The following is an 18,539-nucleotide window of genomic DNA, read 5'->3' on the forward strand; positions in this document are numbered from 1 at the left end:
GGGTTGCGCAAATAACGTGTGAGAGTTTGAGCAACTCCTCGAACAGAGTGTGGTCTGATTAGAAGGTGAGAGTTTTGATAGCATAGTGTCTGTGTTTAGAAACCTGTGAGTGTCAGTGTGTAAAAGCAGGCCTAGTTCAGAAACCCCTAGCTTCTAATGTAGACGTCCAAGTACTAGACAGATATAATCAATACGCTGTGTACAACACATTCTGAACATTATACTCTTTCCACACAGACTGACTGGGTGAATCCAGGTTAAAGCTACGATCCCTTATTGATGTCACTTGTTAAATGCGCTTCAAATCAGAGTAGATGAAGGGGAGGAGACAGGTTAAAGAAGGGTTTTTAAGCCTTGAGACAACTGAGACATGGATTGTGTATGTGTGCCATTCAGAGGGTGAATGGGCAAGACAAAAGACTTAAGTGCCTTTGAACGGAGTATGGTAGTAGGTGCCAGGCACTCCGGTTTGTGTCAAGAACTGCAACGCTGCTGGGTTTTTCACGCTCAACAGTTTCCTGTGTGTATCAAGAATGGTCCACCAACCAAAGGACATCCAGCCAACTTGACAACTGTGGGAAGCATTGGAGTCAACATGGGCCAGCATCCCTGTGGAACACTTCCGACACCTTGTAGAGTCCACGCCCCGACGAATTGAGGCTGTTCTGAGGGCACCTAATCTCCATGTCCATCTCACCTGTAGCGACATGACACAGTGCAGACAGAGGGCGACCATGACCACTCCCAGCAGCAGGGCGGCGACGTTGCGCATGTCCCACAGTGACTCCACCAGGGGTATACTGCCCACCTGCCAGTCATAACACAGCACCGCGGGAGACAGCAGCAGCCACGCGTTGAACACCAACAGGTAGCAGTAGGTCAGGAACCTAGAGGGAGAAGACATGAGAACAGGAAAGAACAGAGAGAAATAGACAGAGAGAGAGAGGGTTCAAATGTTAACTATTGGTCACATTCTTACATTACATGTACAGGAAGTTGAATCGCACTGTATTCAATCACACGCTATGGTTGTTGACTGCAAACAGCCATTAAAGAACATCTTGTTCCTGTTCTGTTGGTCATCATGTCCTCCGTGAGTTTAGATATGGGGTAGTGTCCCAAATGGAACTCTATTCCCTCTGGCGCACTACTGTTGACCAGAGCTCTATGGGCCCTGGTCAAAAAGTAGTGCACTACAAAGGCCATATGGTGCCATTTGGGACGTAGTGGTCCGAGCGGCTGTGCTATTGATTCACACTGGTGGAGCTACCTGAGACCATTCCATGGCCACGGACAGAAAGAGAGAGGAGGTCTGCTTGACTGAGCAGGAGACAGAGAAGAGAGGGAGAGAGGAGATGGGAGGAGTGGGGGAGTAGGGGAAAGTGAAAGGACTGGTAGCTGAGAGAGGAGAATGAGTAATGAAAGAAAACAGAGAGGGGGGAGCGGGAAGCGATAGAGAACACACACAGACACTCACACTGTTAAATCACTAAATTACTCTCCATTACAGTCAATGGCTGCCCCTTATCATTTTGAACAGATAAGCTGGCTCCTCTATAGAAATGGAAAGGCTTCAGCTCCAGTCTGAGTGGGTGGCCGTTCCTCTGCTCAAAGACTAACTGGAACAACAAACACAGGGCTGTAAGGAACGGTTCTGTATGAACTGCTCTGTAGCTGAAGCTATGACTGGAGATGAGTTAGTGAGTCCGGTGTTTGGGATGGTGAACTGTAAGACAAAACTCTTCAAATGAACACATAGTCGATGTGGTTTGAAGTGAAACTTTGATTTGACAAAACTGCAAATGGTTAAGAGAATATCTTTTGTAGTTCATTGCATTGATAAAAATGAATCCTAACACCCACACAAACGCATGCTCTCTCACACACACACACACACACAAACGCATGCTCTCACACACACACACACACACTCACACATGCACGCATGCTCTCTCTCACACACACACACACACACAAATGCATGCATGCATGCACTCTCACACACACAAACGCATGCACGCATGCTCTCTCTCTCTCACACACACACACACACACACACACACAGAGAGAGACAGATCCCCCTCTACCCACAACCCCCTCTCTCCCGACTAAGCATAACATGCACAGCATTTCCTAACAGAGGAGAAGACACGGCAGGGAGAGAATGAGGGAAGGGAAAAGGGAGAGAGGAAAGTGATGCATGGATGAGAAAAGAAGAGATAGAGAAAGAAAATTAGAGAGTGAGTGAAAGAGAGAGAGAGAAATCAAGAAACAGAGAGAGAGAGAGAGAGAGAGAGAGAGAGAGAGAGAGAGAGAGAGAGAAACAGCCATTGAAAGAGAGAGACATCGATACAGAAAAGGGAAAGAGGAAAGTGATGCATGTTTGGAAAAAAAAGAGAAAGAAAATGGGAGAGGGAGAAAGAGAGTAATCAATAAACAGAGAGAGAAAATGAGAGAGGGAGTGAGGGAGTGAAAGAGAGTAATCAATAAACAGAGAGAGAAAATGAGAGAGGGAGTGAGGGAGTGAAAGAGAGTAATCAATAAACAGAGAGAGAAAATGAGAGAGGGAGTGAGGGAGTGAAAGAGAGTAATCAAGAAAGAGAGAGAAAATGAGAGAGGGGGTGAGGGAGTGAAAGAGTAATCAAGAAAGAGAGAGAAAATGAGAGAGGGAGTGAGGGAGTGAAAGAGAGTAATCAATAAACAGAGAGAGAAAATGAGAGAGGGAGTGAGGGAGTGAAAGAGAGTAATCAATAAACAGAGAGAGAAAATGAGAGAGGGGGTGAGGGAGTGAAAGAGAGTAATCAAGAAAGAGAGAGAAAATGAGAGAGGGGGTGAGGGAGTGAAAGAGAGTAATCAAGAAAGAGAGAGAAAATGAGAGAGGGGGTGAGGGAGTGAAAGAGAGTAATCAATAAACAGAGAGAGAAAATGAGAGAGGGGTGAGGGAGTGAAAGAGAGTAATCAATAAACAGAGAGAGAAAATGAGAGAGGGGGTGAGGGAGTGAAAGAGAGTAATCAAGAAAGAGAGAGAAAATGAGAGAGGGGGTGAGGGAGTGAAAGAGAGTAATCAAGAAAGAGAGAGAAAATGAGAGAGGGGGTGAGGGAGTGAAAGAGAGTAATCAATAAACAGAGAGGGAAAGTGAGAGAGGGGGTGAGGGAGTGAAAGAGAGTAATCAATAAACAGAGAGGGAAAGTGAGAGAGGGGGTGAGGGAGTGAAAGAGAGTAATCAAGAAAGAGAGAAGAGGGAGTGAAAATGAGAGAGAGAGAGTGAAAGAGGGAGCGTAATCAAGAAAGAGAGAAGAGGGAGTGAAAATGAGAGAGAGAGAGTGAAAGAGGGAGCATAATCAAGAAAGAGAGGGAAAGTGAGAGAAACAGCCATCGAAAGAGACATCGAGACAGAGAAAGAATAATGGAGAAAATGAATAGCAGTTGCTGACAGGTAGGTGATGGGAGGTTAGAGGACTGTAGCCGTGTCTCCTCGGTCTCCTGTGTTCCAGCATGTTCTCCCTGATCAAGAGTCCTGAATTCAGGTGTCAAACCAACCAGCTTAACAGCCTTAAAGGCTCACACAGTCATGATGTGAGGAGAGCACTCCACACCACTCAGCGCAGAGGACACAGTATGAACTGCTCTGTAGCTGAAGCTATGATTGGAGATGAGTTAGTGAGTCCGGTGTTTGGGATGGTGAACTGTAAGACAACACTTTTCAAATGGACACATAGTCGATGTGGTTTGAAGTGAAATGAAACTTTGATTAGACAACACTGCAAACGGGAAAAGGCATATTGGTGTGCTTCAGTGCACTGAAGAAAATGAATCCTAACACCCATACACACACACACACACACACACACACACACACACACACACACACACACACACACACACACACACACACACACACACACAGTAGGGTGATGCTAGAAGTAATTTGCATGTGTGTGTTTCTGCATCCAAAATGGCACCCAGCCCTATCTCTGGTCAGAGAACATGAGAACACTGTGACACCCTATCAGCATCCTCCTCCCACTCAGAAGAGCAGCAGCTTCAGAGATATGCATAGATTACACATTGATTCTCTCTCTGCAGCAAAACAAGCTTTCCCATAGAATAGATAGGGAAAGTCAATTCTCCATTGATTTGGACAGGCGGGTTCAGATCGCCTGTTGATTTGAGAGGGGACGCAGAGTGAATATGAACTGCTGGTATATCATCGATTTATGGAGGAACATCTAATGCCGGAGGAAGCCATTAAGTGATCTATTGACAGATTCACCTAACCTCGTGCTATAGCAGATTGAGGGGAAATCCCTGCTGAATAGGAGGCTAGATATGTGCAATGGATGTACAGAATATCAACCTCATCCTCCTGTTTTTGCCACCCAGTCAGGCTGGCTATTGGAGAGAAAGACATACAGATAGACATGCACAAGCATGAACAAACACACACACACACACACACACACACACACACACACACACACACACACACACACACACACACACACACACACACACACACACACACACACACACACACACACACACACACACACACACACACACACACACACACACACACACACAGAGAGTTCAACATGGAGGAGTATGCTCACCAACTGCCATGATCAGACTGGAACGGGACATAGATTCAATTCCCCCCACTGCCCACAACCCACCACTCCCCCCCACTAAACACAACATGCACAGCATTTCCTAACAGAGAGGAGGAGACAGGGCAGGGAGAAGTGAGGGAGGGGAAAAGGGAGAGAGGAAAGTGATGCATGTTTGGGGAGAAAAAGAGAAAGAAAATGGGAGAGGGAGAAAGAGAGTAATCAATAAACAGAGAGAGACAGAAGAAAGAGTGAGAGAAATTGCGGGAGTGAAAGAGAGAGAGACAGAAGAAAGAGTGAGAGAAATTGAGGGAGTGAAAGAGAGAGAGACAGAAGAAAGAGTGAGAGAAATTGAGGGAGTGAAAGCGAGAGAAAGTACCGTAATCAAGAAAGAGAGAGGAAATGAGAGAGGGGGTGAGGGAGTGAAAGAGAGTAATCAAGAAAGAGAGAAGAGATGGAGTGAAAATGAGAGAGAGAGAGTGAAAGAGAGTAATCAAGAAAGAGAGAAGAGGGAGTGAAAATGAGAGAGAGAGAGTGAAAGAGGGAGCGTAATCAAGAAAGAGAGGGAAAGTGAGAGAAACAGCCATCGAAAGAGAGAGACATCGAGACAGAGAAAGAATAATGGAGAAAATGAATAGCAGTTGCTGACAGGTAGGTGATGGGAGGTTTGAGGACTGTAGCCGTGTCTCCTCGGTCTCCTGTGTTCCAGCATGTTCTCCCTGATCAAGAGTCCTGAATTCAGGTGTCAAACCAACCAGCTTAACAGCCTTAAAGGCTCACACAGTCATGATGTGAGGAGAGCACTCCACACCACTCAGCGCAGAGGACACTGACATACCAGAAAGACAAATACCCTTGAAATACACTCTCTCACACACACACACACACACGGGCAAACACACAGGTAAATAAATACATGCACGCACATGTGCAAAACACACACACACACACACACACACACACACACACAGAAAAAGGCAATCACAGACAATGGCACTTGATGTTTAATGGATTAGAATGTGAGTTGCAGTATGACACTCAAGATTCTCAAAAAGCTTTCAGCATTAAATTTGATGTACACACTCAACTAGGCAATTACACACACACACACACACACATACACACACACACACAAATAGGCAATAACACACAAACACACCTGACCTTTATGAGAAACGAGAGAGGAATAGAAAACGCTAAATCAACAGAAAAGTCACTGGTCTGCAACATGGTCAGTTGAAGATTAAAACTCCAAAGCATGCGCACGCACGCACGCACACACACACACGCACACACGCACACACACACACACACACACAGCCATTAACCAGGCTGTGACTGTTGCACATAATTGGATAGTTAAAGCTCAAAAACCAAACCTATTATGAATCATTAGTTCTAAAAGAGACATGAGGGGTGCCATAATGAAGTTTGGGAGGGGCTGAGTGCAGGGAAAACGGTCACACGTGGCAGTATTGATAAGGGGAGGAACAGTTTTTAGGCCCATATCTCTTAGCTCCCTGCCTAGCAATAAGGATGCAATGTGTAGCGATGAGGAGGAGACTCCGCCCAAGGTGGGGTATGTATACACTACCACGGGTGAGGAGGAGACTCCGCCCAAGGTGGGGTATGTATACACTACCACGGGTGAGGAGGAGACTCCGCCCAAGGTGGGGTATGTGTACACTACCACGGGTGAGGAGGAGACTCCGCCCAAGGTGGGGTATGTATACACTACCACGGGTGAGGAGGAGACTCCGCCCAAGGTGGGGTATGTATACACTACCACGGGTGAAACCATGTCTTTGTCTAATGCGGCTGTATTGGCCCTCTGGGCAGAATAAACTTGGTTTAAAGCTTGCATAGTGTCTGTTGAGTTTGTAATCTGAAAACTAGGACCTAACAAATTCATATAGAAAACAGCTACTTCTCCAGTCACCCGCGGTTGGTAAATCAGTCATATGAAGTTGTGACCGCAGTCGCATGTTTATTCAAATGAATCACTTAAGCACCTACACACGCACGCACTCACACACACAAACACACAGCTACTTCTCCAGTCCCCCGCAGTTGATAAATATGTCATATCAAGCAGTGACCGCAGTCTGCATGTTTATTCAAATAAATCACTCAAGCACCTACACACACAGACAGACATACCTACACAACCTCACACACACACACACAACCTCACACACACACACACACACACACACACACACACACACACACACACACACACACACACACACACACACACACACACACACACACACACACACACACACACACACACACAGGGTAGATTGATGACAGAAGGGAGGGCGCTGTGATGAATTATAAATGGAATGGCAGAGAAACGCTGACATGATGGATAATCACTACTGCATCACCACAGATGGAGTGGGAATGAATAAACACAGACCACACACACACACACCAAGGACGATACACACACACACACACACACACACACACACACACACACACACACACACACACACACACACACACATCCATAACTGACTGATTGGCAGAATCAAAAGGACACACACACTCTTCAAGGTTAGTCTCAATCCTCAGTATTCACTACGAGACGCATCTCTTCATTAAAACATTATGGAGCACACTGACTGATGGATAGATAGACAGCAAATAGATCGCTGGCTGGATGGAAATGTTTGACACTAAAACGGACACTCTCCTTTCTCAATGACAAGAGCATCCTCGAGACAGTGCCAGGGAGAAAGGAGGGAAGGAGGGAAAGAAGGATTGGATGTAGGGTATGAAGAGATTTAGGAAGTACATTTCCCAGGTGGCCTTGCAAGAGCTAATTGACAGATGACAGATGATCTGTTGCCAGAGCTACAGTGTCTGCTACTGCTCACGCACTCTGAGGCCTACAACCATGGGGTAAGCCCTGAAGCCTGGGGAGTGGGTAGGAGGCTAACCCAGGGAGGGAGGCTGTTGTTTGGGTCTATTTGTGGTTCTATGTATATTCATAGCTTTTTATACAACTTTTAACATAGTGGTTACATGTAGCAGGAAATACGGTATCTTAGCATTTTGGCATTGAAATTGATTTAACATGTCTGTGATAGGGCTAGGAATAACCTGGTGAGCAGGTGAGGAGAGAAGGAGGCTGGGTTGTCCTGCTCCGAGAAGAGAGGCATGGAGCCGCCCATCAGCCAGAGCCTGAAGGACATGATGACTGCCACCTACAGGAGGGAGGAGTGAACAGCGGGACATTACCATTCAACTAGACCTACATTTACAAATATCAACATAACAGTGAAATGTACCAAAAACTAACATCAAACCGGTGCTTTAACATACGCATTCAATGTATATAATGTTAACTGTACCGAACATAACATCAAACATGTGCTTTAACCTACACATTTAACATGATTACTATCCCAAACAGATGTGTACTGAGATATAGACATAGTCTTAGTTGTAATGATTGTGGTTGATTCTCACATAGAGAGAGACGGCACAGGCTCGTTTGAGGAAGGGGACGGAGATTCTGAGAAGATCCTTGATCTTGGAGCCGGAGAGGTGCCTGGAACGCAACAACACAGAGAGACGAAAGGTCAGAGAACGGACCTATAATGTTTGAGTCCGAGGACAGACACGTACAGTTGAATCCTCCCCCAGGGTTAATGGCATGTTTGGTCTCATCGGTTTCCTTGTTCACCCTTCCACATGTACACTCACTAATGGCATTGAGACTCCATAATGGGGGATAGAGGAGGATGAGAGGAGAGGAGAGGAAAGGAGAAGGGAGGTGGAGAAAAGAGAGGGGAAGAGTATGAAGTGTCTTATATAACAGAGGTGCACAGACAGAGACCTGGGGAGAGAAAGAAGAGGAGAAATCGGCAGAGACAGATAAAAGAAAGACGGAAGGGAGAATATCTGCCAGAGCATGTCAATGAAATGAGAGAGAGAGAGAACTCTGGTGTCTGGAACTCTGGTGTCTGGAACTCTGGTGTCTATCTAATGCTGCAGAGACATTAGAAAGAGAGAAGGAGAGTTTAAAAGAACAAGACAATTGCAAACGAGTGTCATTATCTTGTCACGATGTGTTTGTAAGCCTGTGCAATGCTGTGAAATGCATTCTAAAAATCCCACAGTCACTGAGGCAGCAACACAGAGAGAGAGAGAGAGAGAGAGCGAGAGCGAGAGAGACAGACAGAGAGAAAAGGGAAAGCAGGGAGAGAAAGGGGCGAGAGATTCCGAGAGTCGGTGACGCTCACACAGACAGAATTCCGAGCACGGAATGTAAAGAGACACGTCGACCTTGGGAAACATTACAGATTTGAGCTGCGCTGAAGACAGATTTCATGCTGTGTAGAGGAATGAGATGTAACAGACAAACAAACAAACACAGAGACAGGTATTGTTGCGTTCTCAGACTTGGGCCTCTCCCTCTCCCCAAAGGCCTGATGGGCAAGAAGACATCACCACGCATCCAAACATGTTAATTTGTCATGACAACTGTGACTGTGGTTTCAGGAAGGGATGAATGACGAGGTGGAGGGGGGGGGGGGGGGGGGGGGGGGGGGGGTGGAGGGGAGAGACATTGAGATGTGGTTGATTGTTCAAGAGTAGAGTTGGCGCCACCTCCTCACACTGCTTAGTGATGCAGTGTGTGTGTGTGTGTGTGTGTGTGTGTGTGTGTGTGTGTGTGTGTGTGTGTGTGTGTGTGTGTGTGTGTATTGTCTGTCTTAGACATTATACACCAGGGATCAGTTACACACCATGGAAACATAGACAGACAACACACACACACGTCTCTATATGAAGCACACACACACACACACACGGGCTTGCAGGAAAAACCCTCCAAAACCCCAAGGAATGAATAACATAAATAACCATCACTGTGTAACTACTCTCTGCTAGGTGAATAACAGTTCATTCACAACAGGCTATGCTCCAGGCGGCAGGAGCATTGGGCCAGTAACCGAGAGGTCGAAACCCCGAGCTGCCCTTGAACAAGGCAGTTAACCCCCAACAACTGCTCCCTGGTCGCCGATGACCTGGATTACGGCAGCCCCCCCGCACCTCTCTGATTCAGAGGGGTTGGGTTAAATGTGGAAGACACATTTCAGTTGAATGCATTAGGTTGTACAACTGACTAGGTTTCCCCTTTCCCTTCCAGTCATTTCTGTAACTCTCCTGCTAGGGGTGTGGTATTTCCTCCTCCCATGCCATTAAGTCTGTCATCCTCACGTGCCACTGTTATTTATGCCCCCCTCCCCTCCCCTCCTATCAGCTCAGTGGGGAAAAAGGGCCTGGGGTGAAAGTGTTCTGTATAGGAGCTCTGGACCAATGGCAGCGCATCTCTACCTTCATACTGACCTTCAAACCAACCACACTGTGTTTAAGGTACAGAGGGAAGAATTATATTCTGTCACACACACACACACATATACACACAGGTCTGAGTTCTGCTTTCCACACATATCAAACAGGAATGAGTTATGCCTCTCTGCATGTGGGTGGACGTGCTTAACTATGCTTGTGGAGACCAGAAAGGTGTGTGTGTACCTAGTTCATCCCCAGTAGATGCGATGATACCCTGACACTTAACACGGTCTCATGTTACAATGGATTACGTTCTACATAGGGCTATCTTAGATGACAGCCCTGCACGAGGGAGGTGTGTGTGTGTGTGTGTGTGTGTGTGTGTGTGTGTGTGTGTGTGTGTATGTGTGTGTGTGTGTGTGTGTGAGTACAAGGATGCAGCATTCATGGTTGATGAAGTGTCTGTTGGCTTGGTTGGCACACTCTCCTTTTCAGGGGCGACTGGACAAAGCAGTCTCCAGCGTCTGCCCTGCCTGACTTCTGTTCCTGTGGTGTGATGGGTGATGTAATGTGAAGGGCTACTCACACAGCTACAGTAGAGTAGAGGCCAATACAGGCAGGCCTTTGTCGCATCATGCAACGTGTGTGTGTGTGTGTGTGTGTGTGTGTGTGTGTGTGTGTGTTAATCTCTTGGTAGCCCTTGCCTGTGTCTGCTGCCTAATGTCTGCCCCACCCCTTCTACCTGCCCCATCCCATTCCTTCACTACAGAGAGGGGTTCCTGCCCCCCTCTTCCTCCCCCATAGAGGCCCCTCCACTGTCTACAGAAACACAATCATCTCCCAGGCTATTCTCCTCAAGTGGGGAATAAATAAATAATCCCAGAACACAAACACAATAGAACAGGAGTCCAGTGAAACTGTAGAAGGTCATCTGATTAGACCCTGCTGTAGGAAAGGACGCAGTGCTGTAGTAGCCTCTGTAATACATCTGAACACACCGTCCCCCTGTGTCTGTTCAGCAGAGATGCAAACACACACACACACACACACACACACACACACACACACACACACACACACACACACACACACACACACACACACACACACACACACACACACACGGATGACAAGCGCGCACACACACACACATGGATGACAGGCACACACACACAGATGCGTATACGCAGAAGCTTTTACACACATGATTATTTAACACACACAGAAAAAGGGCACCGTCTCTGGTCCGGGGACACTGGCTGACACAGACTAGGTGCTGTTTGTACAGCAGTCATGCTACATCTCTGTCCCTGCTGCTTCTCTGTGTTGAATAAGTGATGTGTTCTTTGCTTTATAATCGTACGACGCGGAGTTCAAACAGGAGGGGAGATCAGAGACTGGGTGCTACGGCAACCACCCCGCGGGGCTGGCCCGACCCACCGCGCTCATTTATGCCCACAGTTTATTAACAGGACAGAAGGAAAGGAAGTACCGTATGGTGAGAATACGTTTCGGTGGAGACCGGAAAGACAACGTCATGCAGTGTTAGGTCTTGTGTCAATGGTGTGAGGTAAGGCATGGTCAAACCAGTGTTTGGTAAGCTGACAGTCAACCAGATTCCTCAGTGTATCTTAAGAGTGGACCTCAAAACACTTTGTCAAGGAGTAGAAGGAAAAAGACAGATGGATAGGGAGTACACAAACACACACTATAAAATAGCTTTGGAGTGAAACACACAATAACACACACACACACACAATAAAACACACACACTATAAAACACACTACAAAATAGCTTTGGAGTGAAACACACACTAACCACACACACACACTAACACACACACACACACACACACACACACACACACACACACACACACACACAATAAAACACACACACACTATAAAACACACTACAAAATAGCTTTGGAGTGAAACACACACTACCACACACACACACACACACACACACACTAACTACACACACACACAATAAAACACACACACTATAAAACACACTACAAAATAGCTTTGGAGTGAAGGAGGAACAGAACGTGATCGAGCAGAGAAGGGGTGTGTGAAACCTATACACACACACAGACACAATCTCACACACCCAAGAGACCACTTTTATCCTTCAAGAAAGGGATAAACTACAGCAAAGCGGTGTGGTTTGGATGCTGAATCATTGAGCAGTGACAGAGCAGACGATCCTGGAGGGAGGAGGAGAGGAGGAGAGGAGAGGAGGAGAGGAGGAGAGGGGGATTGGGAGAAGTGGGGACAGTAATACGAGAGCTCTTAAATCCATGATGACTGTTTCCTTTGTTCAAATCCTGCAGGAGATGTCCTGACAAACAATCTCCTCTGTTGCCGTTGCTTTAAAAACACACTCGTTATGTGATTCGGTCAGGGTCCCCCCCCCCCCCCGCCTTGTTCATTATGTCATAATCAAGATTAGGTTGCAGAGCTTTGAGAGCAGTGAAGCACAGAAATACATGCAACTGCAGCAGTACCCCAAACAACACTCATCCCCCTGCTAGATAGGGTCAAAGTCTGAATGATATAATCCCCAAGATAAAGATTAGGATTGGGCATCCTTACAGATATACAAAATTGTTTTACTGTGTGTGTGTGTGTGTGTGTGTGTGTGTGTGTGTGTGTGAGATAAATGACTGGTCAGCATTGGCAGTCAAGCCTATGGCAGACCTCATCACACACACACACACACACACGCACGCACGCACGCACGCACGCACACACGCACACGCGCACACGCGCACACGCGCACGCACACACGCACACACGCACACACGCACACACGCACACACACACACACACACACACACACACACACACACACACACACACACACACACACACACACACACACACACACACACACACACACACACACACACACACACTTCTTGCTTACCTATCAACTCTGCACAGACCTTTTAACGAGACCCTGAGGCCTAACATATTAAAACACATCTCTCCCATATTCCCCCAGCTTAGCCTCAATCTCACAATCAGCCTGTTTACTGAGAAACTTCTTGCTTTGCGTTTCTTTTAATCACTCCAGTTCCTCACATGGGCTGGAACTGAATGCTGTAGGATAACTAAATTGAGAGGGTAGAGTGATTACAGACGCACGCACGCACAATTCATAACAGTACACGTAACGCTCTACTGCTAGTCAGTTCCATTATTGACCAATCAGTGTACATTCAGAGCTAACCTGCTAAACTGAAATTAACACAGCTTCATGACAAAAGGCCCACAGCCCCAAATCACGCAAGACCAGGAAATGGGTTCCGCTATGCTGAGCCTACTGCTTCACACTCATGAGGACAGTGGGCTCCATTTTGGCTCTGATTTAGGCCGTTTCCTTTTCAGTGAGGAGGTCCTGTCATAGGGAGAGGGTTACTATGTGCTCCATTCTGTGGCTGCAGGATTCTACCTCATTCGTAAGGCTCCATGTGTGGGTGAGTGTGGGATGGAACTTGAAAGAGGTGTTGTAGTTTGGTCGTAGGCTTGCCCAGGTAATTGGCGAAGGTGGTTGTGTATGAGAGAGGTTTTGTGTACACACAGTAGTGCGTGAGGGTGTTAGTGCGGATATACCTCCGCTTGCCGGGGAGGTATTGCTCCAGCTACAGTGTGTGTGTGTGTGTGTGTGTGTGTGTGTGTGTGTGTGTGTGTGTGTGTTTCTGTTCCCTGGGTTGTGTGAGGCAGCATAACAATGACAGCCCATCACAGCTGTGAGATAATAGGCAGGGGGAAAGAGTGCAGGGATACATGTACCAATCCCCTTCACCTCGTTCACCCAGGGATTTGAAAACAAAACGCTTTTCACATCAGTCTGATGTCCGCATTAATTCACTTCTGTCCATAAGCCACTGGAAAGCTCCTCGCATTTCATGGAAATATGGAATTAGATGCGAGAGAGAGAGAGAGAGAGAGAGAGAGAGAGCAACCTGCACATGTCCTCTCTGCTTATTGTTAAATGTATGGTTATTTTGACACTTGATTATTGTTGTTACTGTTGTCCCGTTGACAACATTGATTATTATTATTATTATGTTAATTATGCAAATCTCCAAAATAAGCTTTAGCAATATGTACATTGTCACATCATGCCAATACAGCAAATTTAATTGAATTGAGAGAGACAGAAAGAGAAACAGAGAGAGAGAGAGAGAGGGGCAGACACAGGGGCAGACACAGGGGCAGACACAGGGGCAGTCACAGGGGCAGTCACAGGGGCAGACACAGGGGCAGTCACAGGGGCAGACACAGGGGCAGACACAGGGGCAGACACAGGGGCAGTCACAGGGGCAGTCACAGGGGCAGACACAGGGGCAGTCACAGGGGCAGTCACAGGGGCAGACACAGGGGCAGTCACAGGGGCAGTCACAGGGGCAGTCACAGGGGCAGACACAGGGGCAGTCACAGGGGCAGTCACAGGGGCAGACACAGGGGCAGTCACAGGGGCAGTCACAGGGGCAGACACAGGGGCAGACACAGGGGCAGACACAGGGGCAGTCACAGGGGCAGTCACAGGGGCAGACACAGGGGCAGTCACAGGGGCAGACACAGGGGCAGACACAGGGGCAGACACAGGGGCAGAGAGAAAGAGAAGGGTGAAATGAAGTGACAGAGCCAGTGAGGAGAGGTGACCGTGAAGGAGACAAAGTCCTGTTTAATACATGTCATGGAGAGAGAGAGAGAGAGAGAGAGAGAGAGAGAGAGAGAGAGAGAGAGAGAGAGAGAGAGAGAGAGAGAGAGAGAGAGAGAGAGAGAGAGAGAGAAAGAGAGAGAAGGTATTGTAATGCAGAGGATGGTGATGGTGCTGATGGCCAGGGTCAGCACCTCTCTAGTCCTCTTTAGGAATAGGAAGGCAGAGGAACGTGCCAGGAAAACCAAAAGACTCGGGCATTCAGGAAATGGTCACCCATGAATTCAACTGACAAATATGTTCCCATCTGCGCCTGCAGTATGTCTTCCATAGATAGAACTCAGGGACTTGAGTTAGATGATTGCTAAAGCATAAAGACCCCTCCCCGTCTGTTTCCCAGCAGGTTTCTTGGGGGTGGGGGTCCTATATGCTCTATGCTTTTGCAATCATCTCACTCAGGCATGAGTTCTATTTACAGAAGCCATGTAGGCAGTCACAGTAGGTGCTGTTATGTGGCCGTCTAACTACAACGTCCCTCTATAATGTCTCTAATAGGTGCACACTGCTATGGTATAGCAGGTAGGCAATCATCTGAACACACTCCCCATCACACAGCACGGTTCACTCAGTTTCTCCTTTACCTACATAACCCACTTATATAATCATCTGAATAATTTCACATCTACACTAACATCTTTAACAATGAACATTACACACACACACACACACACACACACACACACACACAAGGCTGGTGGTACCTTAATTTGGGAGGGTAGGCTCATGGTAACAACTGGAGCAGAATCAGTAGAAAGGTATCAAATACATGGTTTGATGCCATTCCATTCGCTTTGTTCCAGACATTATTATGAGCCGTCCTCCCCTCAGCAGCCTCCACTGACACACACACACACACACTAGGGCTGTGACTAAACCAGTATCGCAATATTTTTTTCCATGGCAAACACAATGCAGACCAAACTCTGTGGCCATTTGAAAACCTGTATGTAACATATTGTGCTATAGGTTGGAAAATAAATACCTGCGACTCGTGTTTTGTTTCCTTGCCACGATACTAGCGAATATCGTCCCGGCCCTAACACACACACACACACACACACAACTGTATAGAAAGGATAATGATGTTCTACAGAGAGGCAGTGTGGTACCAGAGTGGAAGTGAATAGGCTGCTAGGGAAACGGACAGGGCTCCATGCTGATTGTATTAGCATGTTAATAGTATTCAGTTCTATTTCAGGCTGCTGGTTATTAATACTGAGGCCCAGCGCTGAGAGCAGCCCCTTCATTAGTAACTCTGCAGATACCAGGGACCAAGATGTACTGACACACATGCGCGCATGGACACACACAGAGATGAATAATGACACACGCACACACACTCACGGATGGACAAAGACACACACCCGAATGAAGACAAACACAGACAGACATGCATCAAATCTTAAATCACACACACACACTTTCAGTGTGCTTGACCTAGAGGAGAGAACAGATTCCTGCAGTGTGTTCTCTCTCTGGGATATGACTTATTCAGGAGTGACGGACAGTCAGCTCATCCACCAGGAGAAGACAGAGACCACCGGGGAGGTGAAGTGGTGGTCCAGACCAGAAAGACACAGGAAGAATAAGAGAATGAGAAAGGAAAAGAGATGGGGAGAGGTTCTCATGGGAATCTATAAGCTCAGCATTCAGATCACAACTTTTTTTTTTTTGCAAATGTATTAAAAATGTTAAACTGAAATATGACATTTACATCAATATTCAGACCCTTTACTCAGTAATGTGTTGAAGCACCTTCAGGCAGCGATTACAGTCTTGAGTCTTCTTGGGTATGACGCTACGAGCTTGGCACACTTGTATTTGGGGAGTTTCTCCCATTCGTCTCTGCAGATCCTCTCAAGCTCTGTCAGGTTGGATGGGAGAGGTTCTCATGGGAATCTATAAGCTCAGCATTCGTATATGCACTGTACACCCAACTCGCTACACACACAAAAACACAGGTGCTCAGCTTTCCAAGCACACACTATTCGTACCAGTCGACAGTTGTGCATGGGAACGAGATATACGCTTTAACCCTAACCCTCCCACTACACCCACACCCCCCACCTGGGACAGACGAGCCAATCAGCTGTGTAGGAATGAAAGAGAGGCATTCTGGTCTGCTACAGAGCCTCAACCCTGGCCAATAGGATCAGTACAGTGCCTTCAGAAATGATTGATACCAGTTGATTTATTACACATTTTGTTGTGTTACAGCCAGAATTAAAAATGGATTAAATAGATGTTAATTTTTGGGGGGCAAATTAATTGAAAATGAAATACAGAAATATCTCATTTACATAAGTATTCAAACCCCTGAGTCAATACATGTTACAGCTGTGAGTCTTTCTGGGTAAGTCTGGAAGGGCTTTGCACACCTGGATTGTACAATATTTGCAAAAAAAAAGTTTTTTAATTCTTCAAGCCATTTTCAAGTCTTGCCATAGATTTTCAAGCCAATTTAAGTCAAAACTGTAACTAGGCCTCTCAGAAACATTCAATGTCATCTTGGTAAGCAACACCAGTGTATATTTGGCCTTGTATTTTAGGTTATTGTCGTACTAAAAGGTGAATTTGTCTTGCGGTGTCAGTTGAAAAGCAGACTGAACCAGGTTTTCCTCTAGGATTTAGCCTGTTCTTAGTTTTTTTTTTTTTACTCCCTAGTCCTTGCCAATGACAAGCATACAATTCAAACTTCTACTTTTAAAAATCCATCTTTCCAGAAACAAGTCTCTCACCGTTGCCGCCTGCTATAGACCACCCTCTGCCCCCAGCTGTGCCCTGGACACCATATGTGAATTGATTGCCCCTCATCTATCTTCAGAGCTCGTGCTGCTAGGTGACCTAAACTGTGACATGCTTAACACCCCGGCCATCCTACAATCTAAACTTGATGCCCTCAATCTCACACAAATGATCAATGAACCCACCAGGTACAACCCCAAATCCATAAACACGGGCACCCTCATAGATATCATCCTAACCAACTTGCCCTCCAAATACACCTCTGCTGTTTACAACCAAGATCTCAGCGATCACTGCCTCATTGCCTGCAACCGTAATGGGTCTGGGGTCAAACGACCACCCCTGATCACTGTCAAACGCTCCCTAAAACACTTCAGCGAGCAGGCCTTTCTAAAATGACCTGGCCCGGGTATTCTGGAAGGATATCCCAGTGGTAGAGGATGCCTGGTTATTCTTTAAAAGTGCCTTCCTTATCATCTTAAATAAGCATGCCCAATTCAAAAAATGTAGAACCAGGAACAGATATAGCCCATGGTTCTCTCCAGACCTGATTGCCCTTGACCAGCACAAAAAAATCCTGTGGCGTACTGTATTAGCATCGAATAGCCCCCGTGATATGGAACTTTTCAGGGAAGTTAGGAACAAAAATACAAAGGCAGTTAGGAAAGCAAAGGTAAGCTTTTTCAAACATATATTTGCATCCTGTAGCACAAACTCAAAAATGTTCTGGGACACTGTAAAGTCCATGGAGAATAAGAGCACCTCCTCCCAGCTGCCCACTGCACTGAGGATAGGAAACACTATCACCACCGATAAATCCACTATAATTGAGAATTTCAATAAGCATTTTTCTACGGCTGGCAATGCTTTCCACCTGGCTACCCCTACCCCGATAAACAGCGCCCTCCACAGCAACTCGCCCAAGCCTCCCCCACTTCTCCACCCAAATCCAGATAGCTGATGTTCTGAAAGAGCTGCAAAATCTGGACCCGTACAAATCAGCCGGGCTAGATATTGTTGCAACTCCTATTACTAGCCTGTTCAACCTCTCTTTCGTATCGTCTGAGATTCCCATAGATTGGAAAGCTGTCACAGTAATCCCCCTCTTCAAAGGGGGAGACACTCAAAGTGC

The 18,539-nt window shown here is 46.6% G+C and overlaps 1 protein-coding gene across 1 annotated transcript in view; it reads right to left on the reverse strand.

Moving 5' to 3' along the window:
- Positions 1-18,539, reverse strand: part of LOC139378657 (protein O-mannosyl-transferase TMTC1-like) — a 95,779-nt gene that overhangs the window by 40,018 nt on the left and 37,222 nt on the right. The window contains exons 5-7 of the mRNA XM_071121030.1: positions 8,095-8,176; positions 7,726-7,829; positions 698-887 (exon numbers count right to left, since the gene is read on the reverse strand). Of these exons, the coding sequence (XP_070977131.1) occupies positions 698-887; positions 7,726-7,829; positions 8,095-8,176 (376 nt within the window). The remainder of the gene's footprint in view (positions 1-697; positions 888-7,725; positions 7,830-8,094; positions 8,177-18,539) is intronic.

This window comes from Oncorhynchus clarkii, chromosome 21 (genome assembly GCF_045791955.1).
Source record: "Oncorhynchus clarkii lewisi isolate Uvic-CL-2024 chromosome 21, UVic_Ocla_1.0, whole genome shotgun sequence".
Lineage (NCBI taxonomy): Eukaryota > Metazoa > Chordata > Actinopteri > Salmoniformes > Salmonidae > Oncorhynchus > Oncorhynchus clarkii.